This window comes from Molothrus ater, chromosome 10 (assembly GCF_012460135.2).
Source record: "Molothrus ater isolate BHLD 08-10-18 breed brown headed cowbird chromosome 10, BPBGC_Mater_1.1, whole genome shotgun sequence".
Lineage (NCBI taxonomy): Eukaryota > Metazoa > Chordata > Aves > Passeriformes > Icteridae > Molothrus > Molothrus ater.
Genome location: NC_050487.2, coordinates 6,985,570 through 7,012,319, shown reverse-complemented (window position 1 = coordinate 7,012,319; position 26,750 = coordinate 6,985,570). Strand labels below are relative to the sequence as shown.

The 26,750-nt window shown below is 41.0% G+C and overlaps 3 protein-coding genes across 3 annotated transcripts in view; 1 reads left to right on the top strand and 2 right to left on the bottom strand.

Moving 5' to 3' along the window:
- LIMS2 (LIM zinc finger domain containing 2) overlaps window positions 1–20,131 on the top strand; it is a 31,811-nt gene extending 11,680 nt beyond the window's left edge. The window contains exons 2-10 of the mRNA XM_036388862.1: window positions 1,968–2,127; window positions 3,005–3,071; window positions 3,370–3,490; window positions 11,984–12,133; window positions 12,966–13,116; window positions 14,190–14,282; window positions 15,175–15,223; window positions 15,410–15,485; window positions 16,295–20,131. Coding sequence (XP_036244755.1) covers window positions 1,968–2,127; window positions 3,005–3,071; window positions 3,370–3,490; window positions 11,984–12,133; window positions 12,966–13,116; window positions 14,190–14,282; window positions 15,175–15,223; window positions 15,410–15,485; window positions 16,295–16,442 — 1,015 coding nt within the window. The 3' untranslated portion in view covers window positions 16,443–20,131. The remainder of the gene's footprint in view (window positions 1–1,967; window positions 2,128–3,004; window positions 3,072–3,369; window positions 3,491–11,983; window positions 12,134–12,965; window positions 13,117–14,189; window positions 14,283–15,174; window positions 15,224–15,409; window positions 15,486–16,294) is intronic.
- GPR17 (G protein-coupled receptor 17) lies at window positions 3,875–10,173 on the bottom strand. Its single transcript, XM_036388861.2, has 2 exons — window positions 9,956–10,173; window positions 3,875–6,385 (listed from the first exon to the last, which is right to left on the bottom strand). Exon 2 carries the CDS (start codon window positions 6,352–6,354, stop codon window positions 5,323–5,325), a length of 1,032 nt encoding a protein of 343 aa, XP_036244754.1. The 5' UTR covers window positions 6,355–6,385; window positions 9,956–10,173; the 3' UTR covers window positions 3,875–5,322.
- A 1,852-nt stretch (window positions 20,132–21,983) lies between the features above and the next one.
- Window positions 21,984–26,750, bottom strand: part of MYO7B (myosin VIIB) — a 45,527-nt gene continuing 40,760 nt past the window's right edge. Inside the window, exons 43-48 of the mRNA XM_054515913.1 lie at window positions 25,969–26,075; window positions 25,344–25,529; window positions 24,366–24,482; window positions 23,639–23,722; window positions 22,810–22,929; window positions 21,984–22,067 (exon numbers count right to left, since the gene is read on the bottom strand). Of these exons, the coding sequence (XP_054371888.1) occupies window positions 21,984–22,067; window positions 22,810–22,929; window positions 23,639–23,722; window positions 24,366–24,482; window positions 25,344–25,529; window positions 25,969–26,075 (698 nt within the window). The remainder of the gene's footprint in view (window positions 22,068–22,809; window positions 22,930–23,638; window positions 23,723–24,365; window positions 24,483–25,343; window positions 25,530–25,968; window positions 26,076–26,750) is intronic.

The following is a 26,750-nucleotide window of genomic DNA, read 5'->3' as shown; positions in this document are numbered from 1 at the left end:
GGCACTGGTGTGTCCCTCTGTAGGAAGAAAAAAAGAAAGAAAACCAGGGTTTTTTTAAAATGTTGACTTCACGTTTATAAAGGAAAAAACCAACAAACACAAGGTATTGCTTTGCTGTTAGTGTCTGAAGTGTAATACTTGCTGGTTTGCCTGGTTTTTTTCCTAGATGAGATTTTTCACTATGATGACATCAGTCTTTATTAATCTTGGCTGTTGGCTAGCTCAAGTCTTGGAATTTAGGAACTGAATTTTTCAACAGGGAAGAAGTACTTAAAGGGAAGATTATATTTTCAAGTCCTGGTACAGATTTGTGTGGTGTAGCTGGAAGAGTGGTGACTGAAAACCAAGCTGATTAGGTGATGGCTTTGCTGCAAACACTGATGTTTTTGTGTTGACCCATTCCCTTGGTACTTTGTCAGAATAAAAAAATATTTCTTTAACCTATGATCTCTAGTTTATGGAATTACAGGATTTCCTCTTGTCCCTAATTCCAGTCCATGTCTGTTTTTTTACATATTCTTTGTACTGCAAGAAGGAAACAAGTTGTAACAAATTTTTGTTAGACTGGTACTCCATTCTTGAAACTATTGTGGTCTGTCTTGGTTTTTACCTCCCTTGGAACTGCAGCATAGAAAGAAAGTCTGGTTTTACTGAGAGGTGGCTCTAGGTCGCAGCCTAGGATGTGCCCTAGGTGTCCCCTGTGCAGAGGAGGGACACTTGGCTCAGCTCAGGCAGCTGGAGTCAGGGCTGGTTGTGCTGCCCCCTGCTCATTCCAGTTGTGCTCAGGGCATGAAGCCCTGGAATACAGACACTGGCCTGGTTTTGGGGGGGCATGTTTCTGAGCAGAGGAAAGAGAATCTGCTCCTGGAAAAGCTTCTTGAATTACTGTTCTCCGTGAGGAGGTGGGGAAAGTAGCATGTTGGGTTGTTGAGTAACATTAACAGTGGAAAATCAGTTCAGACTAACTTTGAATCTAAAAAGAAAGAAAAAAGCCTTGTAAAGCAAGCTGTCTATCGTTTTATGCATACATTGCCTACCTCAGCAGAAGTACTATACAAGTAGTTTGGAGATTTTTTTTTAACATGGTAGCAATTTTTTATACTTCTACCTACAAAATTGCAGTCTTTCCAATCATGGAATTCAAAAGGTGTCCCGAAGGCATAAAACAATTTTTCTATAACTAAAGGTGTAATAATATTGAGGCTTTACACTATTGGATAGTCTGGTGGTTAAAAGAAAGATCACACTGTAACAAGAAACTGAGATGTACCTGATAATTTTTCCCTCCTGGTTTGCACATGTGATATACATTTTAAAACTGCATTAACTTGCATTAGCATGCTGGCAAGCATGAGAACTTTGTGGGAGAGGTTAGGTTGATTCCTTATTCTAGGGTAGGTCGAGGAAATGTTATGTGATTTTTAAGTGCGGCTTGGGGAGGGGTTTAGCCTCGTGTTCTGTGGAAATGAAGCTGAGGTGTTGGCCATGCCAGCTAGAGGGACTTCTCCCTGCCCAGTTTTGTAACACTATGACAGTTTGAACTAATTTGTCAGGAGGACAGGGGCCTGTAGAAGGGGAAATGGTTTGTTACTGCTGACAGTGAAGGGAAAAGTGCAATGGGATATTAGTGCTTACTACACATCAGAAAATCCATACCCTGAGACCAGAAGGCCCAAGAAGTCAGGATCATTGGGTTTGCTGCTCTCCAAACTGCTGATTTGTGAAAAATGGTGGGTATTTGCTATGAGCTATTAGCAGGATGATGTAATGGGGTGAAATTTTGGTGAAGTAGCCAAAAGCATGCAATAGGTACATCTGTTACTTGACCTCATCTGCCACGTATGAGCTGTCAGAACCTTATTTCTAACTGATGTCAGTGACTCATTGATCTTTTTGCTTTTCATGTAAAAAGGAGTTTAAAGCAGCTGGAATGTTGTGTTGGTAAATGTTCTTGCTCTTTATTGCAGTAACATGTCTGACGCTCTGGCGAACGCCGTGTGCGAGCGCTGCCAGGCGCGGTTCGACCCTGCCGAGAGGATTGTGAACAGCAATGGGGAGCTGTACCACGAGACCTGCTTTGTCTGTGCCCAGTGCTTCCGGCAGTTTCCAGAGGGACTCTTCTATGAGGTGAGTTCCCACACTGCTTGGAAGAGAAGAGAAATAGCTCTGGTAAAATGCAAGGAATTCTCAGCTTTCTTGAGTGTTTAATTTCTTAGCCCTAAATATTTGTCACCATTTTTTGAGGAGCTTCCAACTTAATTTCCCTTTTTTTCTTCTCACATATTCCTTTCGTATTAGCAAAAGCTGCTCTTTGGGTAAGACACATTTCAAAAAGAAAATAAAAAGTGTTTTGTTAACCATCACAAAATCACAAAATGGTTTGGGCTGGAAGGGACCTTACAAATCACACAGGACCACTTTCCATTGGACTGTATTGCTCAAAGCACTGTCCAACCTGGCCTTAATATTTCATTAGACAAAAGTGATCTTTTATCTTTATTTTTAGACATATTGTACTAAACTGTTCCAGTTGGGCAACTGTAATAAGTGAACCCACTTAAAAACTGGGTTGAGTTTTTTTACAGAATATGGACAAGCACATATTTTGACTAACACATTGGCTTAAACTTGCTGTATTTTATTTTGGCATGAGTTTTAGCCTTGTGTAGGAAGAATAGTAGTTCTGAACTAAACTAAAGCAAAAATGAAATAAAAGGCAACTATAGGAAAAGGATTGGGGTATTGTTCAGGATTTTTACCATATTGTAGCAGCATTGCTATTAATTTAGCTGTGCAAATTCACCATGAGGCTGAAGCTATATGTGGGTATTTCTTTAATGAGAACCTTTAGGAGTTGAAAAACACATGTATAGGGGGCTAGAACTGGAAAATGTGACTGACCTTGACTAAATGGTCATATCAATGGAAAATCATGCTGCACTGTCAAGGTGTAAAAGTAGTTCAGTTGTTCATGAGGGCTCCTTCTCTCTTGTTTTGTTTGCAGTTTGAAGGTAGGAAGTACTGTGAGCATGACTTCCAGATGCTGTTTGCTCCTTGCTGCGGGGAATGTGGTAAGAAGTGGCAAATATCAACACCAGGGCTTAACTGCAGGGCTGTGCAAACCTTGCAGCATTGCTGGAACATCCAGTCCCTTGGGCTGAGGTTGTTGGGGTTGTTTTAAGGAGTCAGGAGCTCTGGGTGAGAATAAAGCATGATACCAGCAGTGATTTTGGGTTATTCTGGTTGTGGGAATAATTTGGGGTTTGTTTTCCAAGTTAGACTGTAATAATAATTATGGAATGAAAGTAGAAGGACAGTGGATTTTGATAAGACTGTTTTCTGCATGCATCTCATGGTTTCCTTTTGCAGGTGAGTTCATTACTGGGCGTGTTATCAAGGCAATGAACAACAACTGGCACCCAGAATGTTTCCGCTGTGAGCTCTGCGATGTAACCCTTGCTGACCTGGGTTTTGTGAAGAATGCTGGCAGGTAAGAGGGAGCAGGAGGTCAGAATGTTGTATTAACGTGTTATTGACAGCTCACGGCTGTGAGCTGCTGAGGGTGGTCAGTTAGTTTTACACTGAGAAGGATAGCTTGAAAAGGTACAGAAGAAAGTTTAGGAATAGCTTGTTAGGTGAGAAGTTCTTCATCCAATGAAACACGTTCTTGTTTCCAACAAGAAACTCAAATTTTAGTGGGTAGTGAATGGGTTCTGGAAAGGAATTTCAGGCAGAAGGCTGCATAATAAGTTAGAAAAAGGGATTAGGTGATCTCAGGCAGGCTGTTCATCAAGTAAGCTGCTGAGCAGGAAATCAAGTGTAGCAAAAGGCCACAAGAACAACACAATGATTACAGCAAAGTCTTTTCAGCCTGTGGTTCCACTGGTCTTCAGAAATCATTTATTTTAAATGCAGAAATACAAAATGAATCCTAGAGGTCGATTAATGCATTTAATTCAGAAACAAGAAATAAAAACACAAAAGAGAGCTTATACAAAAGCATACCATTATAAGAAAATAAAACAGTCCAGCAGTTAGCAGACAGTGTTGCACAATTCAGAGTTAATTTTAGGCTTTCATATGTTATGAAAGCCATATGTTAGTAGTTTCCTAGAGTTTATATTTTCACTAACTAAATGGTGAAGGAAGGAAGAAAAGGTCATATACTTGTATCTGTCCAGCAGGGAGTCTTCTCAACTCCCTCTTATTTTTCATACTGCATGCAACCTCTGTGCCTTAGTTTTTTGAGCTGGGCATAATTGATTTTATTTTGGCGTCTCATCTTGCTAGAGTGGGCTGTTGGAATAGCACTTAGGGTGTTTTGGGGAAGCAGTCAGAATAAAAGCAGTTCAAGCAAGATAAAGTATGTTTGATTTTTGTAATTTGTGGACCAAACCTCAAATGGTAAGGAACTCATCCCCAAAGCATAGCAGAGAGATAGGTGTGTGTATCTCTGTAACAATATATTTCACCTGTCACATGATTTCCTGTAACATTTATATCCATAGCATTGAAGCAGTCTTCTAGTAAATATTGGGGGAAACTCTTGTGGGTTTTTTTCCCTTCTCATTGTACCTGGTCTACCTGTCACTTCCAGGCATGTTCTGCTGGATGCAATTTGTATCAGTGAGAATAATAATAATCCCTACTCTATCCATAGTGAAGGAATAGTCTTATCCATAGTAAAGGAATAAGTCACAAAAAAGAACTGTAAACCATCTTAAAGCTAGGAATCTTTTCTGTCTTAATTCCTGTCCAGGTTGGGTTTATTGCTTCATTCTGATGTTTTTTGGGTTTTTTTTCTTGTCACCATTTAGTACCAGTTTTCTCTCTGTTACATATAAACACTTTGAATTCAGAAACTTGAACAAGATGTGCCAATGTGGAGGTTTTTTTTGTCAGGCAGGTCTGTCTCAGGAGTGGATCTCTACTGCTGGCACAATGTGAGATTTTAAATAAGGCTGTATGCATTGAGCAGAGGAAGCACTGAGTGCCTTGGGAATTAAGTTCTTTGAAGAAAAAATTCACGGGTCCATTTCCCTCACTGTCCTCCTTCCCTATTCCTAAGTGCTCAACCCTCAGTTTCATTTCTTGGAAACCAGAAGAACTGTCCTTCTCTTTGAAGTTTCAGCAACACAAACACATGTGTTCTCTATGGTCAAAGGGTTCTTGTTAATGGCAGCCCCAGAAAAACAACAGAACTTCCCCTTTCAGGATGAGTTTGACTCTGGTTGGACTGTCTTGCTGCATATTTGTGCTCTCAGCTGATTTTGGTGGAAGAGTGTTCTTAAAATGAAACACTGATACTGACAAGAGTCATGTTCACAGTTCAGATTTAGCACTTAGTGAGCTTTCATTTGTCTTACCCTCATATGTTTGAGGCAACATTATGGTCTTTTTAATACAAAACAGATTGCACAAAGCCTCACGGAATTTCTCAGCCACAAAAAAGTACATGATGGGGTCGAAGGCCCCGTTGAGGCTGGTGAGGCAGGAGGTGACGCGGTTGCTGAGGGCCAGCAGACGCTGCGTTTCACAGGAAGCTCTGCTCCTGTTGTAGTGGAGAATATAAATGAAGCGATTGACGTGGTAAGGTACAAAGCAAATTAGAAAGATCATCAGGACCATGATGATCATTTTGACAGCTTTTTCCTTCAGGTGTTTCTCAACTCTGTTCCCACTCTTCAGGCTCTGGATGATGAGTAAGTAGCAAGTCACAGTAGTCACGAAGGGGAGGGTGAATGCCACGGCTAAGGACACGAGGGCGTGGCGTGAGGCCTTTTCTCTGTAGAGCTGCAGGCAGACAGTCGTGTTTTTCATCTGGACAGTCTGCACACTGAGCAGCAGAGGTGCCATTGCCACCCCAACGATGACCCACAGAAAGACACACGTCACGTGGGCATAGCGGGACCTGCGGAGCTTGATGGACTTCACTGGGTGCACGATGGCCAGGAAACGGTCAACGCTGATGCACATCAGGAAGTAAATACTGGCATACATGTTGAGGTAAAAAAGGAAACCAGTGAGTCTGCATGGGATCTCACCAAATGGCCAATGGTTACCAGAAAAATGATACACCAGCCGCGTGGGGAGTACCAGCACAAAGAACAGGTCAGCCACAGCAAGATGCATCAGGAAAACGTTGGCAGGCGTGCCTGACTTCTGGTCCCGGATGAAAAGCCAAAGAGCCAGGGCATTGCCAGCAAAAGCCAGGATGAAGTCCAGAAAGTAGAATGTGGCAAAAATCATGTTCTCAAGGTGTGTTTCTTTGCCACATCGCTCTGATGTTTCCAAACTGAAATTTGATTGATTTGAGCAGTTGAAGAGCAGGCTTGAAGCTGCAGGCCCGTTCATTTTTCTCCACAGTTCTGAAGAGGAAAAAGCCCTAAATGTGAAAGAATTAAGACATTATATTACAGAAGAGCCTGGACTTGTGGAAAACAAAAGAAAAAAAAGACATTTAAAAACCCATGCATAAAAGTCAGGAATGTCTCCTGTTTGCTAGCATCAGTGTTTGGTATGACAGGTCAGTCTGAATTTAAATGTTATATTAGAACTCTGAATACCCTCTGCTCAGCTGGGTTTACCAGAGCAGTATCTCCCATGGAAGGAACTCCAGTGAAGAGCTGGCTAGCTGGTGATGAGCTTGTCTCTAGCCTGTGCTGAGGTCAGTTTTATAATCAGGTAGTGAGATGCTTGTGTGTCTGGTTAAGAGGTGTAGAAGTGAGTTCTGTATATCTAACTAGAAAGCACATTCCATGTTTCAGGATGAAAGCCTGATTCAGAACTTTGGAGTTCCTGATGAGTCGCTTTTCTGAGCACAGGTATCTGTTGCAAGGTGATCTAACGTAGAATATCTGTCTTGTTTTTAAAAGAGATAAAAGACAGGTCAAATATTGCTGTTATTAAAAAAACAACAGGGTTCCTGAAAACCTTAGAGCATTATTTTAGTTTAAAGTCCTGTGTTTAAAGCAAATGCACCTAGTTCCAATGTAGAAGGAAACTTTTCAGATGGGTAGCAACATCTCTTTTGACACCGAATTGACCCAGGGAAGATTTTAAAAAATGCCTATGCTGTCAGTCACCTCTCAAAGTGTCATCCTTTCCTGCAGCTTTTATCTTCCACCACAGCTCTCTCTTTTCCTCCCTCAAAAACCTGAGCTCCACTGTAGTTTATCCAGGGCCTTTTCCAAGCAGAAGCTTAGCAAAACTGGTCTTAGCTTTGCCAGTCTCTGTTTGCAATGTCCTGAACAGCATCAACAAGAAGTGTGATAGGATTTTCTGAGCACCTGCCCATGGCTTTGGTTGTCTGTGGGTATAGGTGGTAGGGAAATGCAGGTGGTCTGAAATTCCAGCATTGTCTCTATTACTTGGATTTCTCATAAGTGTTCCAGTCTGTGCAGCAGTACGTCCACTTTGCTCACCCTTGCCTTTTGTACTGACTGAGCATTTCTCCATAATATTCAATACATCTTTAAATACATCCATTATGCACTGCATCCAGCTCCCCAACAGAATTCATTGTTCACATGCCCAAAAATATTGGGATCATAAAGAACTGAAATGGGGTTAAGGACAAACAAATATATTGGAAAATATAAGAAAATTCCAAGGTAATTAATATGTTCAGTTTAGCTGCTGTTAATTTCAGGTGAACAGAAAACTGGAATAACTGGAGACTAATGTGCTGGATCACTTCTGTTTGGTTCAAAATTGAAGAGACAAAGTCAACAGCAAGGGAGACTGGATGAAATTCAGAAATTTGGAAGTTCTTCCTATGGCCACAGAGGGCCCTTCTTACTTCATGCATTGCCTGGATACCCTTCTGGATTTGAGTATTTTTGGCAAGATAGCAACTTGTTGTTACTTGCAATTGCATGTGCAAGGAAGACTGTACAGCCCTTTTGTTCTTATCTGTAAAAATACTTGTGAAATTGTGCTTTGACATACAAAAGGAAAACGCCCAGCTGATTTTTTTTTCTTTTGTGTGAAGGTCACAAGTTTACAGAGACCAAAATTTTTTGTTTATATTATTCATTTGTCCCTTACAAAATAAAACCTGCAAGTATGGGTTGGCTCTTGTCTTACTGATAATGCTTTAAATCAATTCCCAAAGTGAAGGAGTAAGCAGACTTTTCCCTGTTTACAAGATGATTATTAGGGGTTTAACAACATGATACACTGAACCAATTCATTTGAATTGCTTTCCTAAGGTAGATCTTAGAAATTCAGATTCAGCTGTGTGTCAGTGCCAGACTTAGAATAGGCAAGACTTCAAAGCTAGGAGCTTTATGCTCACTGATGACAACATTGAGTTTGCTGTGGATTTCTATACAGACATGCTTTCAGTGCAGAATGCTGTGGGTTGGAGTAGGAAGGAGAATGTCAGAGCTATCTGGAAGCCCAGTATGTCAGTGTCAGGAGGAGAGAGGCTTAGAACTAATGATAAAATTGAAATAGATTCAATCTTTGCAAATGACAGCCTTCATAGGAGACCTGCTGTTATCTAATTTACTTTTTAGAGCAAGGTGAAATTAGATGTTTTTCATTGTCTGATTAGAAGTTATAGAAAAAGGAAGTGGTCCTCTTTCTAATTTTGCTTATGTTTTAAGTTAAAAGGAAATTTTAATTACAGCTTTAACGGGTTTTTTTGTAATTCTAGTTAATGGGTGAAAATAGTGGTGTAGCACTTGAGTAGGTTGAGAAAAAAGCCAACATGTCACTAGAATTAATTGTTGGGCTTATTTTTAGACTTTACATGCTTTTGGCAAAATTCTACAGTTTTAGAAAAGTAATAATTCTCTGTGTGTTCTCTAGAATGTGTTGAAAGCCCTTTGCAGTTATTTGCAATTCCACTCCTATTCTCCTTGGGTTTATCCTATAGATTTAAAATAAATATGTTTAGTTTTTTTCTATTTTTACAAACAAATCACTGGGATTCCTATAGTCTGTACAAATGCTAAGAGCAAACTAGAAACCTTTACAAATGACCTATAATGTGTAGTCTCTGTTAAGCTGTATGGTGCAAGAGGCTTTCATTCTACAGACAAAAAACTCCTTTAGGAGTCTGGCTCATTATCCAGTAATTTCTGCTTGGACTGCACTCTTGATGTTGTGTGAATATTTAGTGATTTATGTATTGCTGAACAGAGCACTGTTCTGGAATGAGCCATTATCCCAGGCCTCCCAGGGCTGAGCTGAAATGGGGGTGTCACTGCTCATTTGAAATACATGCATGCACACTGACCATATTTCATGCCCTGTTTCTCTTCTGCTCAGAAACAAGCAAGAGAACAATCCACAAGGCTGGACATAATGCAGTCACTCTTTCAGCAGATGCTCTGTCTGTCATTAATGAAAGAACTAGCAGGAGAGGGCTTTAGCTCATTGAACACAGTTACCTGGCTAGTTTGGAGCTTTTGTTTGCCCACTGACCTGTATGTTAGGGTTTGAGGTAGGTCAGAAATTCCTGTTCTTGCTCTCAGCTAGAGCAGTTTCTGTTTGTGCATTTTTATGATTATGACTTTAGTGTCTTGTCAAATGAGTGTCTCCTTCACTCAAAGTACTCTTCATTAGAAATAGTCCTTTTCTGACTGAAGTTATTCTCCTGAAAATCACTCTCTGTTGAGCCTGTATTTCAGCTGAAATACTTGGTTATCATGAGCATCAAAGCAGTGTCAGAGAGCACTAGATATACCATACAACTGGCACAAATGGATATACATTAGGTACAAAAGTTTGAAAACCTTTTTTGTTTTGAAAGAGTGACATAAAGATGAGGAGATTATTCTTTGAAGTTCAGAAAATGCTGCCTATTCTTAGATTGACATTTCCATTATATTCATCCACCTCAATATGTGTTCTGCTCCTCATTGGCACCAGCTAAAACTAATGCCATTAGGAAAGCTCCTAAAAAAAAAAAAAAAGCTCCTAGTAGCAAAAGTTGGTCTCTTACCTCTTTACAATGCTGTCCTGTGGGTGGATTATAGGATCCTTTTGGGAAATGTCTCAACGAACTCCTTCTGATGACAGCAGATTAGAAACAGCAGAGCAAACAAGATGATTCTGAGAGTTCGAAGTTGCAGAGTTGCTGAGAGCAGAGAGGGGAGCCCCTCTATATAGTGTCCTCCTTGCTCTGATAGCACATTATCAGCTCAGTCACACAGCAGAGCAGGGGAGAGGACACCCCAGCACTGAGGAGCTGTCTTCATCCCAGCTGACTCTTGGCACTGGGGCTGCTGCTATAGATATGAGTATCCTGCATGAATATGCCAGTGTTCATGGTGCTTACTGAAGGCTGCTACTGAACCTCCAGCCCTAAACACAGAATCCTTGGAGTCCCCTGATTATTTTAGGAGGGTGGAGAGATGCATTGTTTGGGGGAAATCTAGTATTAACAGACACAACAGGAGACTTCAGAATGGGATAATTCCATAATGGTGGGAAGGGGGAGGGGGAGAGGGTTAGGGAGAGGGGAGGCTGCTATGGTAACAGCTTAGCCTGTCCAGCACTTCCCTTTGCTTCCAAAAGAGAGGGTCTGTGGGAGGGCAGAGGGTTTGTGAGTGGGGTGGGGGTTGATAATGGTTTATCAGTGCAAATGGCTGAAGGCATCTCATTCAGCTGAATGAGAGGGGTCTCTTTCAGGACTCTTGCTTCGGGGTCCCCATGTCCAGCCCTGTATAATTACTCTGCATTTGACAGTGCTGAGTAAAATTGATGCCTTTATGCTGAGATGAGCACAGCTGTGTGTTTCCTTATAATGGGGTGCTGTCTGCTTTTTCTGGACTCCGTCTGGGCGGACAGTGCTTCCAGCCCTGGGCAGAGACACTTGCTGACAGAAGGACTCAGATTTGGAGAGAATAATAATGATGCTTAGCACTTAGACAGGCACCTGCCAGCTGAGAGTCATAAATGTTTGAGGCCTCACAACAACATGTGTTGTATTCTTGCCCTCATTTCACAGATCTAAGGGTAAATAATTCGTCAGGGCAGAATTTTGGAAGGGGCCCTGTGAAGAACCTGCTACTTAATCTGTAAATCTGCCCTTTCCATTTGAACTTTTTCTTTTGTCTGATGTGTTTTGAGAATGACCTGTAAATCTCCATGAGTGTTTGACATATCACAGTGAGTGATACAGTGAAAGGAATGAAGCAGACTTGTTAGTTTTGGGACAAAGAAACCCACAGAAGTCATTCTCTGTCATCTTTCTTTTACCATGAATTCTTCCCCAGCCCACAGTGTTGCAGCTAGAGGGATAGGTAGTAGGCAACAGCTTCTCCTCAGAGCTCCTAAGTATGGGGATAAAACCGATGGCTTCCATCAGCCTTCACAAGTTTTTTTATGCCTTTGCCCAAGCTTTTCTACCATAAATTTGGTTTATCTGTCAGTTTAGAAGTGTACTTGTAATGTGTTCAAGAACATGTGCTAGGAATACAGCTGCTTTTACTACATAAAATTGCATCGTTCTTAATTTTCTTTGACTTAGGAGTAAAAGGAATTTGTAGGCAACAAGAGGTCTCTTGTTTTTCCTAGATACTGAAGACTAAGGAATCCAGCCATGGCAAAAGGCATTCAAGCAATGCACTTTGGTTTGATACATTTTATTCTCTTCTTGACTCCCTCCAGTGCTGTAATGCCTCTGCTATGGTTGGATCCATTAGTTATAGATAGAGGGTGTTGCTGCCTTTCCTTGCCCAGCTATCAGAAAAGATCTGGAGGGCTGGAAAGGATCCCTAGAAGAATGACTGGGTGATACCTCTGATGGCACATCAGTCAGTGAATGCTGGAGTAGTCTTCTAAGGGAATACAACTTTGTGACTACTTTATGCGCATTCTTCTCTGTGAAACTGGACACCAAACTTAATTATGTTTATTCTGACCTCATAAGTTCAGTTCTGTTACATAAAGTACTTCCTACAGTATGTATTATATGTTGTTTTAGGAGAAAGAGTTTTTTAATATTTTCTTTACTTTGTTCAACCAGGCACCTGTGCAGGCCATGCCACAACCGTGAAAAAGCCAAGGGACTGGGCAAGTACATCTGTCAGAAGTGCCACTTGATAATTGATGAGCAGCCTCTGATGTTTAGGAATGATTCCTACCATCCAGATCACTTCAACTGCACCCACTGTGGGTATGTTACCATACTGTAAACTCTGACAAAAAAGGAGGGAGACAAACAGTTGAGTCAGCAGTGCAGTCCTTCCCAAGGTCTAAACTTTGCTGCCTTCACATTGTTATTGTTGAGCAAATAGAAATTGTGTGAGGAGAAACTGAAATAAGTTTGGAAAAACTACAGGAATTTTAATTTTATTTTGCCATTTAATATTCTCTTATCTAACACAGTTTATAATGAAAGTGAAAATAGTTCCTTGGCATGAGTTTATCTGAAAGTCTGTGTGCAGATTACCAAAGTAGAGTTTTCCAAAGATGGGAGTTACCAGGCTGTCCAAAATAGCTTAACTTTGAATTCCTGGATAGAAAAACAAAATGGCTTGATGAGCTGTGTCAGTCTTGTGGCACTGTCCATTGCCACACTGATACCTGTCTGACCTGAATTACTCACCATGAAGGCATTTTAACTGGGCACAGTGCTGCTCCAGAATGGATAACAGTGCAAGTAAATGTCTCAGTGTTGAGCACTGCTAGGATGGCTCTTGCACCTGAGCTCTCCCATTCAGAGATACCTCAAGTCTCAGCATGGCACTGTGGTGTCCGTGTAGGTGCACCTCGTGTGTCTGTGAGAGTATCCAGCTGCAGACATGATGGTCTGCATGCCTTCTTGTCTGGCAAACTGAGAAAGCAATTTTAGAAAGATGAGTTGACAATGACTGTATTTCACTAGCTAAAATGACTGTATTTGTCGTGTGAATGTTGCCTAAGTTAACTCTCAGGTTTAGTGTTGCAGCAGTTCTTCCTGGGCGCTGCAGAGTTTCCCTCAGTGCCCTGAGCTGGGTTTGTTGCAGGAAGGAGCTGACGGCCGAGGCGCGGGAGCTGAAGGGGGAGCTCTACTGCCTGCCCTGCCATGACAAGATGGGCATCCCCATCTGCGGCGCCTGCCGCAGGCCCATCGAGGGCCGCGTGGTCAACGCTCTGGGCAAGCAGTGGCACGTCGAGGTGAGCCCTTCTGAACCTGAAACTGCCTTCAGCAGCTCCTCTGGAGCAGGGCTGGTGCTGCTGGGAAGCTGTTGACATGCAAGTCGTCTGTGATATATGGATTCAGACTACACTAAATTGCTTATGCTTTGGATTGTCTTCACCTTTTGTGAGTGAATGAGTTACAGCAGGGCCATCAGGTTTCCTAAGAAAGCTGTGTTCACAGCTATAATAATTTTAAAATTTGTAATGATCTTTGCGGAAGAGGGCTCACCGAAAAGCATTTACTTACTGATAAATGTACATATTTTGTATGATGTACTCAGATATATCCTCTCCAATTTGAGTTACCAGGCACATAAGTGTTGGAATTTTTACTGAAAGCTGAGCAATGCTTGCTTTTTAAGTCTTTTCATTCCATTGTTTCTATAACTTTCAGCTGAGTCATCACAACTTGCTCTGATGATTTTTAGTCATCTCTGTTTCAGTCATTTATGCCTCCTAGGGCTTGACCTGAGAGACATGCTGCTGCTCATTTGAGGTGTATTCATGCCAACTATGTTTATGTTCCTGCTTCTCTTCCCTGAAACAAACAAGATAGTAGTCCACAAGTCTATCAGGATAGACACAAGATGATTGCCCTTCCTGCAGGTCTTCCACCTATCCTTAATACAACTCTTAATCACTATAAATAGACTAAATATCTCCGTTTTTGGGGGGGTTTTTTTGTTGGTTTTTTTTTTTTTTCGCTTCCGTAAAGATCTTTCCTGTCTGTGCTTCATTAAAACATTGAGATAACAGCTTTAAATGAAAAAATGAAAAGAGGTAGATTTAGGTTAGAGACTGGGAAGAAATTCTCCCCTGTAAGGCCCTGAGGCCCTGGCACAGGCTGCCAAGAGAAGCTGTGGCTGCTCCATCCCTGAAAGTGTCCAAGGCCGGGTTGGAACCAGATGAGCCTTAAGGTCCCTTCCAACCCAAACTGTTCTGTGATCAAGTATCATGTATTGAGCTAGGATTTATTGCCATGTTTTTACCTGGTGATGGGAAAGTTGTTTTGCCTGCCATGGAATGTTGGGGTGTTTTTTCTTCTACAGCATTTTGTTTGTGCCAAGTGTGAGAAGCCATTCTTGGGGCACCGACACTATGAGAAAAAAGGGCTGGCCTATTGTGAGACTCATTATAATCAGGTAAATTCAGCCATCTGTGATGTAGGTACTTGTTGTGTCTGGCAAATGCTTTTTCATGTTGTGTATATGCAAAGCTATGCAGATTTTGCATAATCTGAATTTGTAGATGCAATGGAATATTAAGAAATTAGTCAGATTTAACAGAAAAATAATAGTTTTTCCTGGCAGGAAAGTGATGCTGAAAACAGAACAGAAATGTCTTGGGGACATTGATTTTAATTTGTGCCATTGACAGAAAATCACTGACCATGGGTTGAGATTAAAATCCCTGTGGTTTTACTTCTAATGTATTTGTGTGGGCTTCTTTGATAATTATTTCTTTCTGTGGGCATGAGGCAACTGCTGTGTTGTCTAAAACATAGAAAAGTAGATTATTAAAAAAAAAAAAACAAAAACAGAAAAATCAATCAAACCCTGTTTTTTCTATGTCATTTGACTGAACAATGTTTTGGTTTGGTGTTTTCTTCTGTCAGATCAATAACTCTCTCATAAGAGGTAAGTGTTGCTGTTCTGACAGTGGCTGTATTTTAGCAATAGTTCTATTTTGGGGTTTGTAGTTGAGCATCAGGAGATGTTTGTCTACACTAAGCATCTTACTCTACCCATCCTTTCTTCTCCACAGGACTTTAAGATCCCCTAACAGTGCTAGAGTGTGAGGCATCAACAAAAAAGGTTTTGTAGTGGTTAGTGGTATGAGATCCAAAGGAACATAGACTATTTGGCAAGTGTATGAGAAGTTATTCAGAAGATTTAAATTGGTATATTTGGGGGCCACTGCTGTATCTGGGAATTCTTTGATTATTAGTATTTAATGTCCACACCAGCTGTGTGATTTGGGGACCATGAGTAGTCAGCAACATGAGTTTGTATTCTTATTTCTTTTTCTGTGCAGCTCTTTGGAGATGTCTGCTACAACTGCAGCCACGTGATAGAGGGAGATGGTAAGAGTTGTTCTCTCCTTGTTTTGGGTTGCTGTCCTTGTTTCATTTGTTAGTGCAGCTGTTGCAGTCCCACAGTTGCAAGACAACAGTGCTTGTTTTCACATCTGGCCTCATTTGAATTTGGATATAAATCTGAATTCAAGCAATCCATCAGTTTCCTCTTACTTGGTGCTTTTACTTTTGCAGTGGTATCAGCTCTTAACAAGGCCTGGTGTGTGAATTGCTTCTCCTGCTCCACCTGCAACGTCAAGCTCACTCTGAAGTAAGTCATTGTTTGTATTTTGGACCATGTGAGTGAGACATTTGCCCCTAAGGCAGAGTATCAGCCTGGAGGAGCCATGAGCCTCTGCCTCTCTGAAGGCCAATATACATTTTTCTTTGTGGGAACAGGTGATTAAAATTCCACTGATTTCTGCACTGAAAGGGAGCTGACACTCAGCATCCTCTCTGATCTATTTTCCTTCATTAATCTATCCTGTAAGGAGGTTGGGTAAGAGGGGAGCTCATTCAGCAGTACAGAGGGAAGATTCTAAACTTTGAGGAACTGCCTGTCCTGAATAACCTGCAGCCTCCATGTCTCCTTAATTTTGGTTGCTCCCCTCAATAACAATGTTTGCTATTGCATAGATTATTTTGAAATAAATATTTACCTCACTTATGTATAGAAGAGGGACAGAAAAAAAAACAGTCCTGCATTTTTCCTTTCTCAGGTTCAAACCCTTATCCTACTCTGCTGGGTTGGCTCCACTGACCATATGAAGGAGCTCTAATTCATCCCAAAGGGGACCTCTGAAGTGACACTTGTATTCTACAGTAACAAAATTATTATTCTAGACTGCTACATGTAAATATACAGCAAAATCTTGCTCCTTATTTACTTAGGAGTACTAAAGACCTCAGTTCACTGATAAGAACCCAATCTCTATGCTTGCATCACCAGATGAGGAAATGAGTTGTTTTATAAATGGAATAGAGCACTTGCAACAACACTGATGTAGCTGCATTGATATTTTAATTAGTGAAGCATATAGTTTACAAATACCATTTCAACAACTCTTCTTTGTGTTAAAGGAATAAATTTGTGGAGTTTGACATGAAGCCTGTATGCAAGAAATGCTATGAGAAATTCCCTCTGGAGCTGAAGAAACGTCTGAAGAAGCTGTCAGAGCTGGCATCCAAGAAGATCCATCCTAAAGCTTTAGATTTAAACTCTGCTTAAAGCAAACAGGTCTGTCAGTCTCCTGACTGCACACACAAGCTGCTGCTCACTGCAGCTGTTGATTACAGAGGCAATTACTAAGAAGTGGAACCAAAGATAAGCAGTACCTTCCCCTGCTTCTGGTGATGTCTCTTGCATCTAGACTGTCCCTTTTCCCAAGCAATTGTCTACTAACACTGGCAGGAAGAGGAGTAGGAGTTCTGCTTGAGCAATGCACAGGCTGATTATTAATTTGCTACTAACATTGCATTTTGCCTTTGTGGAGCTATACACAATCTTTCCTTCTTCACTTGAGCTGTACTACTCTTTCCACTCCTCTAGTCCAAGGAATTTGGAAGAGTGGTTAAATGTAGGGCTGAAAGAAATGTCAGATTTGCTCTTTCTCAATCAGAGTATCAGAATTTTTCTTCTTACTCTGGCTGAAGCAGTTTTTAGGTTTTTTAATATATAGGCAAACAGTCTGAAAGTTGTCATTCTTTACTACGTGCAAAAAGTTCTGGTCTTTCTCCAGATTCCTACAGAGAATATATGGGTGCCCTATCCCATATCCCAGTCCTTCTGGTTTGTAGGTTGACTGGGCAAGCCCAGGAACCAGTTGCTATGGCATCTGCACTGCCTGCTTAGGCCCAGTGTTAAGGCAGCTAAGAAGTTTCCTTTTGCTGCTTCTGTGCTCAGTACTAAGGAGATTTCAGCTGTCAAGGCCATGTCAGCCTCTTCAGAATAGTTGGGCTCTCCTTAAGGAGAAGGTGGCTATAGGAAACTAAACATTTTATTGGAACTGACACTCATTTTCTCTGTTCTCTGTTACTACATGGCTGGTAGAGCTTCTGCTGGGCAACACAAAGCATGTCTTGTCCATTGACATAGCTGATATTTATTGAGGCAGTACGGCTGGAGCACTGGTTACACTTCTGCATAAGGAAATTGAATAAATAATATGGTACCAATTTAAGCACTTCAGTTTTCCCATTCTCACTTTATTTGCCAGCCAAGTATATGCTTGTTGGTCATGCTCCAGAAAGTCCACTTACATGAAGGTGTTTCTAATGTTTAGAGTTTGTAGCAAATGTGTTATGCAGAAAAAACCCATTTTCTTAATTTTTTACCCACATAAGAGTCCCATTCATCTTTCTTTTTGAGACCTGAGTTTACTTAAGGAGAGGATCTCAGACATGATGCTAACATCTCAAGCACATAGTTCTCCTCTGTAAGTTTGCCTGTCAGCAGTGAGGTTTCACTGGTCCTACAGTCTCTCCTACCACAAGCCAAGGTGCTGAGAAATTTACTGGTTTTGGATATTCTCAATACTTCTTTAGAGGTGAGCCATCAGCAGTGCTGTTCCTGAGCCCACCTGCACAATCTAAGATCCCAGTGAGCTTCTGAGTCCCCCAGAGGTGACCCCCATAGTTCCTTGTGCTGAACTAAGCTGAGCAGCCTGTAAATCCCTTTCCATGAACAGTTGTGAGAGTCTGCCTGCCCCTTTGCAAGGCTGACAAGCACTGGAGCACTACTGTCCTTTGCATGGTTTAAATCTTCCAAAAAGTGGCTGGTTTAGTCAGTCAAATGAACACAGCAGTTGTGCCTAGACAACACCCTGCAGCCACAGGTGAACTAGCTAGCAAGAAGTTCAAGCTTCCCCACTTCTTGTGTGTGTGAGCAGCAGTTGGATTGGGGCAGTACCTTAGAATTGTGTTACTGTGCTTGCTGGATCAGTACCCATGGAACTGCACCAGGGATACCAAAGCAGTGGTAGGAAATCCTGGATTGCTGATCAGAATCCCACACATGAGACCATCTCTTAGAGCTTCACTGCCTTTGGTAACTCAGTTTCCCTCAGCTGCTTTGCTTTTTGTTGCTGTAAGTCCATCATCTTTTAACTGGGTTATGCTGTATCCACTCTAACAATGCTGAGGGGTAGGTCTAATTTTAGCAGTAAACTCTTTCATCTTCTCCTGACCAGGTTGCACTGTAGATTCCAGTAACAGTAGCTGCTTGTGTCACTGCTTTAGGAGAACACGTGGCTATTCACTGTTCTCTTATCAGCCTTAAAATGGTCTTTTAGTTAAGGGTATAAAGAACAGCAGGTGCTGTAGTGTGGCCCTGCCAAGACCCCAATTTACAATCAAACCTGTTTAGCATTTTGTCACAGCACAAAACACTTGAATTCTGACCTAGGTGCAGCTCAGTATGTTATGCAGATTCTTCTCAGCATAAAACATTCCAGTCTGTTCCTGTAATCTCAGTCACAGGCCCTGTGTAATGCTGAATCTGAGCAGCTGTGTATCCCCAGCCTCCTGGGAAGTGGTGGAGGAACACACAGCCACACATTCCTGGTAAATATGGGAGGACTAAGTAACTAGCAGCCAATAGATATTCTTTCAGCAGCCACTCACATTCAGCAATGGAAAATGCATGTATGTGAATGTGAATGACATTATTTCTGTACTGCCAGTGAAGATTGAATGAGTGCTTTCACCTTGTCTTGTGTTAGAGAATTGGCAGACCTAGAAAGCTTCAGAATTCTAAGGAGAGTTGATATCATTCTCTTTGATAAGCTGTTCAGTTCTCTAGGATTTGGAGTACATCTTTATCTTCAGGACATTTTGCAAAATTAGTCGGTGAACAAAATAATTGTGATCCTGATCTCTATACTAATGGAGGGTGATGCTATCTTAAATTATTAATTTTTCACAATCATTTTTCTTATACTTCTGGTGCCCATAGCCTGCAATGTGCAGAGTTAAAGTAGTTTGTTACCAACATCTTTTTTGGGAGAGTGGAGTTGAAGGAGTAGGAGAAATAACTATAAATGGCTTTAAAAAATGCATCTTCCTCTACTTTTGTCAGTCTATTTTTTAAAAACCAAGTAGAATATAGTGCAAACTCACAAGTTCTCCTTAATGCCTTGGTAGGCTGAGAGGTTGGGTTTTGTTTTCTTTTTAATTAATATAGACGAGGTGTCAGTAAGAAATAAGCTGCATGCTTTTTCCATTGCTGTAAATAGACCTGCTGGCTAAATTCTTCCTAAGCATCACACCACTGGAGAGTAGAGATTTATATGAAGGTTGAGCTTCGCTCAGAAATCTACACTTAATAGAAGATGTCTCATACTATACATTTATATTTATACCTAATTCATATTTATACCTAATTAAAATCACTAACACTCACTGAGTACACTTGAAAATGGTTTTGCTTTTAGAAAGCATGGTGTGTGAAGCTTGTTTTCATGGGTATGCTAATCACTTGCAGTGTTTCTTTATGGCTCTAATCTTCTCTCTAGATTTGTGTCCTGGTGTTTTTACAGCAGTCTGTGCAATGCTGACAAACACTGGTCAGCCTTTTGTAGAGAGAATTCCTGATGTGGCATGGCTGGTATTAGATGATATGACTGACACTCTTTCAGAAGTGATTGGATGGGGAAGGAATAGATTGCAGGCAAGCATGTAATAAACATGGTTCTACTAGCCTGTAAAGCACTGTTAAGTGCTGAGGGTATTAGACTGAGAAAAGAATTAGCAGCTCCCTGCCTTGGTTCAGGCCTTGATGGGTTCTGCACTGTGTAGAGCTCTCACTTTATCACACATTTTTTGAGCTGTCTAACCAAAGCACATGATTGTGGATTGAAATGCTGTAATACTGTGCCTTTGTATGTTCTTGTATTAAAGTTAACTGTAATACATTTTAAATCTTTACACAAAAAAAAAAAAAAATTGTACAGTGTGCAGTTAATGCCATATTTTCAGTGCTTAGCCAGAGACTGTTACCCACTCTGAGGAATACTGGGAGTGCTGAAACCTGAGGTGCTGTTGTGGTGAATTCATGTTTTGGACCTGTGCTGCTTCTGTGGTGATGTGTTGGTTGATGAGGATGTGCAGAAAGGGGTATCATCCTTTTAGTGGCTGTGTTGTACAAATTGTGTTGTGTAGGTAGTGAGCAGATGGGATACTATGATAATTACAGGATATAGTGGATATTTGGTTGATTTAGGTTACATTGATCTGGAGCAAACCTTCACTTGGTTAGAAAAGAGACATTGTGGTTGATTTTCTGCAGTCTTTTATTTAAAAACCAGAAACAATACAGTTTGGCTGCAAGATTTCTTTTTGTACAGGTGAAGTGTTGAACATTTCTCATCTATAGCTAGTTAGTTAGATCAGACACTGGGTGACAAAACCACTCTGGGTAATTAGACTCCAGCATTTCCATTGCCAGCAACGGACATTACAGCAGGAGCATCCAACTGCTTGCAAAAAGATCAGCTATTCTGACAGGTGTGGCACTCATTTGGATGCACAAAGAGTGGGCTCTTCCCTGCCACCATATACAAAACTCCCACCAGCGTTTGAATTTTGCATGCACATGTCTGAGGGAACAAGAGAACCATTGTGCATCCATTGGCAAAGTTGAGAGATCAGGCAGAGCTGCTTTCCCAGCACTGCCAGATTGTGTCTCAAGGAACTTGGTGTAAATGCTTTAAGACATGTTCTTGTTTCACTGGGAGTGAGGGAGGAGTACTTGATCTGAGGGGAAGCAGCTAAGCTTGCTCCCACCGTAGTCTGTATCTGCTTTACACACTCAGAGCACACTCTGGTTCCTGTGGCACCAAAGCTGTGTTTCTACAAAGCTCTTAGAGATGAACAAGTGCTGAATCAAATTTTACCACTCAAGCTGTCTGCTAAACAGGAAGCAGAAAAGATCAGGACAAATTAAAGCTATTATTCTTGTCTCTGAGGGAATGTCTGCATAACTCCAAACAGAACATTCCTGTGGAGCAGAAAAGTCTCTTTTCAACAGACCTCTGTTAGACTGAGTTCTTCAGTTCTGATTTGCACTGAATAGCTCATCTATATCTTGAAATAGGAGCAACTAAAAGTGATGGACCCAAACCCCAGACTAATTTCAGAGCTTACTAGAAACTGTACAGTAGAAAGTGGTTGTTAGTTTCCAAGAGCATTATAAGATGTAGAAGAAAGAAGACTATTTCATTTAAGCAAGGCTGTAGTAAGTCAGGGGACAATATCTTACCTTTCAAACTGTCCAGTTATCTACTACTAAAGGGCATTTCTCCCGTCTTAGAATTACCAGTAGGAGGGAAAAAATTACATTACCTTTGTTTGCAAAGACTCTTGGGGTTTGTACATTTGGTAAGAGTATATTCAATAAGGGGCATTTTCTTTCCAAAAGGAAGACAGCTCTTCATGTGTGTCTGTCTTTGAATGGAGGAGATTCAGGCTATTAGAAGGGGCCCTCACTGGGATTCCCCACTCCCATAGAACATTAAAGTCCATCTAAACTTTCTTTAAATCCAGTATCTGAATGGAATTCTCATACTACATCTAAAACAGAAGTGTTACAGATAGTTGAAAGCACATGCTCACTTGAGTTTCTCTTGTTGTAGTATTTCAGCAACTCAGTTCATTCAGTGTGTGTTCAGAAGATTGATCAACAATATTAATATTTTTTAAATGGCATTTCTTCTGGGATATGAAGTTACAGGTAGTTTGGCACAAGTACAGGTCATGGGCTCTATTTCCACTCTCAGGCTTGGAGGTTCTTTTGCTTGTTTACAGCATTCATGAGCAGGCGTACGTAGGATGTTAACAGGTCATCCATTTTGTAACCCTGTCAGGGAAGAAAAAGTCTTAAATCTCTCAGGGAGCTCCAGAAGCAAAAATAGCTATCATTTCCTCCCTCATTTATCATCTTCTTAGGTTATTCCTTACATGGACATATTTTCTTTCAATATCTGTCACTGGTTTAGTTATAGTTTATCCATTCCTTCCTCTGCTTTTTATAGATTTCAAAAACTTTATAGACCATAGCTCTGCTGTCTCCTTGGTATTCACTCTGTAGCTTGACTTGTACTTAAGATTCTTGCATTTAAGAATCTAAGCTTTTCTGTCAGAGTAGTTAGTCTTTAAATGTTTTTGTTATCTTTACAAACCTACCTTTAAATATGAATACAGTGATCTTACAGGGCTGGCATTACTGCATTACTGTAGGCAGACATGCAAGACAAAACACTCCTTATGTAGCTTTGCAGTCTTCTCAAACTGATAGAATTTTGATGTATGGGAAGAATTTGGGAAATTACTACTTTTCCATGTCTCCTATGTCATGCATCTTTGCATCAGATAGCATTATATATGAGCTGAACCAGTTCTAAATGGCAGCTTTATTGCCACAGCAGTGAATGCTTTTGGTACTTATGGTATAATTGGTATAATTATCATATATATGGTACAATTATTTTGGTATAATGCTGAACTGGTATTTATGTTTTCACACCATCTTTTGTAGCAATCAGGGTTGGAAAGGAAAAATTTGGATTTTGTTGTGTCTTAGTTGGCAAAACTCATCTTACCAGAGATGTCTCACATAAGAGCCGGTTTCCTCGTACCAGGTTCCCTATGGTCATGTGAAAATATGTGCTCCCACTGCTCCAGTTGGAGATCTTATTGAAGGGGTAGACTACTAAAATATCCTGTAAGGGGAAACAAAGTGATCTATGGAACATTTCTCAAATGAAAAGAGGCTGTTACATAAGAAAGCCTGTAGAGGCAGAGAATTCTTGTTCTTTCCCACTTCATTTATAAAAATAGTGGATCAAGGTAGTTCTTGAATCCAGGTTAGTGGTACTTTGTATTTTCACCAAACAGGTAAATCCTAATCATACTAATGAGACTTCCTTTCATTATATATTGATCTTTGCCTTAGCACACTGCCATTAGATTTACAATAATCTAAACCTGTCTTTTAATTTGTTTGGTTATTGAAACCAAATAGTGATACTCCCTTTTCCTGAGACCTGGGTAAGACCAGACTGTTGGGGTTAGACTGCAGCTAAACATGGCCATTCAGCCTGATCTTTTAGACAGCTGGGGCTTCCTGCAAAGCATTTTTCTGAAGCAGGTCCCTGGGTGCACTGCCCATCCATCTTCCTGATCTTACCACCTTGCCAGGTCTATGATGATTCCCATGTCTTTTTTCAGACATGCTCTATCCTATTCCTTTCCAGAGTAGAAACTGCTAAGTGATTTGAAGCAGTAACATTTTCTTCAGTTTCCCACAGAAAATGAATAGAGAGCCTCTATTCTCTCCTACCATTCCTGGGCAAGGTCCTATCACTGTCTCTAAATTAGCAGGGTCTGTTCCATCCTTCCTTAGATGGACTTGTGACAAGCAGCTGTTACCTTTGTCTTCTGATGTATCAGTGACACTCCTTGCTTGTTGATTGCAATCAGTACAATCTCTGGGAAATTGGGCTCCGAGGCTTGCTGTAAATGAGTAACACAGCAAGGTAAGCAGAAAATTGAGAAATTATCTGTATCAGGGGCCTAGTGACCTCTAACAGTGTCCAGTGCTTCTTGTTCTCTTTCCCAAATGAATACTGAAACATTTTGGCCGTATATTGATGACTTGAGCAAATGCTACACAATAGCAGAATCAGGTCCATTATTTACTGTGCTGTCTGATAACAAGTTTAATGAATGATTGCAAACCACTTAAGAGCCTAGTGAGGAGAAATCAAAGGTAACACATGGGAAATTATTCTTGGGTGATACCCACTCTAGAATGAGAGGATTAGTACCATTGTGTTCTAAAGGAAGAGCACCAAAGAGATAAGATTTGGCAACATTTTCTTGTGGAGAGCAATGACAATTTAGCCCCCTACAGCTACTACACAATTGTAGTAGAGGTATTATAACTAGAGCAACAACATTGCCAGTAAACAACAAGCATAGTTTAGAATGGATAAAGAATCCATCTCCCAGTTTGGAAGGAACTCAGTTTTCCTCTATAGATTACAGGAATTCAGCTTTATAATATATTTTTACTTTCAGATATGGAGTCATAGTCCGTCTGTATCCCTTGGTACTGATCTACTACCAAATCCATCAGACAGGCCTTCAAACCTACCTTCACCTCAAAAAAGGCTGATCCAAATGTTGGCCACCGGTGTATCATTTTCAAGAAAGCAATCTTGGCCTCATCCACAGTTTTTCCTTCATGTTTACTATATGCTGCAATAATGTTCTGTTTAGGAGGAGAGGATACAAAGCCAGCTGAGTTGGAGACAGGCAGGTTTCCAAGGCTTAGCCTTAGCACTAAAGACAGCATCAGCTCATCACCACAATCAGGCTTTATGCCCCAGCAGCAGAAAACTGAAAATGAAGACAGCTGCTATGCCATGGGGCAAGGTGAAGCCAGCACCCTCCAGTGTTCCTTATTCCTCTGCTGGGTGAAGGAAGCCCAGCAGCCTGAGGAAATGGACTTCCAGGCACAGGGGCAATGTGAGATAAAACTCAGAAAGCCAGTGTTCAACACCCACAGACACAAATTACATCTTTGGCTGAAAAATGGAGGGTGAATTTTCCCTTTGCATTTGAAAGAATGTCCTGTGTTTTCCTCAGCAGACTAAGTGGTAAGTACTTGCTGAAACCTTGTTGCCCTTTTTGAGGATAAAAGAGCCTTTTGCTGTAAGTATCATGGACATGGTGCAAGGAGATTGATTTGCTGCCAAGAAATACTTATGAGACATCTTAATTTTCTATTTCTGTCCAATATCCTCAACTTCCAAGTCCCATCACTGGCTCTCCTATCTCTAACTCTTTTTCTGGGCACTAGAAATAGATTAGTATCTCCGAGAAAGATGCACACTTCAGATAAGCCATCCAGGCCTGCGGATATCTCTCAGAATTTTGGTAGAGTATGTAAAATTTGGATTGTAAAAAGCAAATCCTCTTGCTATCCTGCTGGCAAATCCAGCAATATCCAATACCATCCCTCCAGAGTACTTTCAAAGACCATCAGATCAAAAATGTAGTGTGGCTCAGTGTGTTTTCTCTACTAAAGCTCTGTAACTGTAACATGACTAATGAAGGCTGATGTTCTTACCTTCTTCCATTCATCTGGTGCCACTGCTCGGAGCAGATTGTCTGGCACCAGCTCCTTTAGGATTTTGGGGATGGCTGCCAGCTGCGTGCGGTCGTTGTTGAAGCGCGCTTTATAAATCAGCCCTGCCAGCTGCACAGCTTCATCCTTGGAGCACTTGTGGTAGCCTCTGAGGTACTTTGGCAGCTCCTGCAAGAGACCAGCTCTGAATCCAGACAGAATAGACTTAAACATTCTAAAGTTGTGAGGTCAGGACACAAGTCTTGCCAAACACAGTCCAAGGACATCCCAAGAACTTTTAGCTCCTTCTGAAGGTTCTCTGGATGATCTTTAAAGATCCAACCAAAACTTTCTGTGATTCTCTGATTTATGGAGCACAATGAGCATTTCCACAGTAGAGTGAGATAAAGGAGCTGTACTCTCCAACATGTTCAGTATATCTCAGGTGTGAACACTGGGAGAAATAAATCTGTTCTGAGGCTGAGCTGTGCCCCACTCTGGAGGAGGTATTCCTCTGGAGGCTCCATAATGCAGGCTTTCAAGAGGGAGACAGTAATACTCCTACAGACTTAATTTCTCACAAGAAATTAAGATATCACAAATACCTCTTCTTTAGGGAGCTGCTCACCTGGTGGTAGTGGAAAATGGTATCAGCTTTCAGATCCTTGCCAGGAGTTACATTCAGCCACAGCTTTCTCATGAAGTACACCTCATAGGCCACAGACAGAGCAGCCCCTAAGGAGATCAGACCTTGTTAGTGTTCTCTGTGTCACTGATAGTCCTACAGTTTTTAAATGGCTTGTGAATTTCTTCAGAAAAGTAATTATGGTTTTAATAGCAATGAACAAAATTATTAACAAAACAACACGAAAAGCCATTTTAGATGACAAAACGAATCAGTTTTCAGTTCCTGGACACTGCTTACACAATGATCAGATGGAGGACAAGTTGAGGGACTACCATTGAGTGTTACTGGTGCTCATGACAGCTGCCTGCTGGTGTACAATACACCCAAATTCTCTTACACAGATGTGAATACATCTGATGGCTGTGCTTCTACAAATGAATTGTGATTTAGTGCACCCACATCTTTATACTGTGATTTTCAGAGCTCCTAGCAGCTACATCAGCTGAGGGAAGAGAAGTTAGAAGGTCTTAGATACATAGACAGAGCTTCATGGAGTTGAACCTCAGCTGTCCTGAAATACGCAAAGGTGAGGACAAATTGATACAGAGTTTGATATTGGTTTCAAAATATGTAGTATCCATGGGTGGGGGTGGGATGGTAAGTGCAAGGAATTGCTATTATTATTATTATTCTTACATTGCTTTATTCAAACAAGTGGTTCCTTGACAACATAATGTGTCTGGGTATCACCAGGTAATAACCTGGTTAAAAATTTTCTAACA

Excerpts from the sequence above, each read along its gene's own strand:
- GPR17 (XM_036388861.2), bottom strand. The coding sequence starts at position 6,354 with ATGAACGGGCCTGCAGCTTCAAGCCTGCTCTTCAACTGCTCAAATCAA.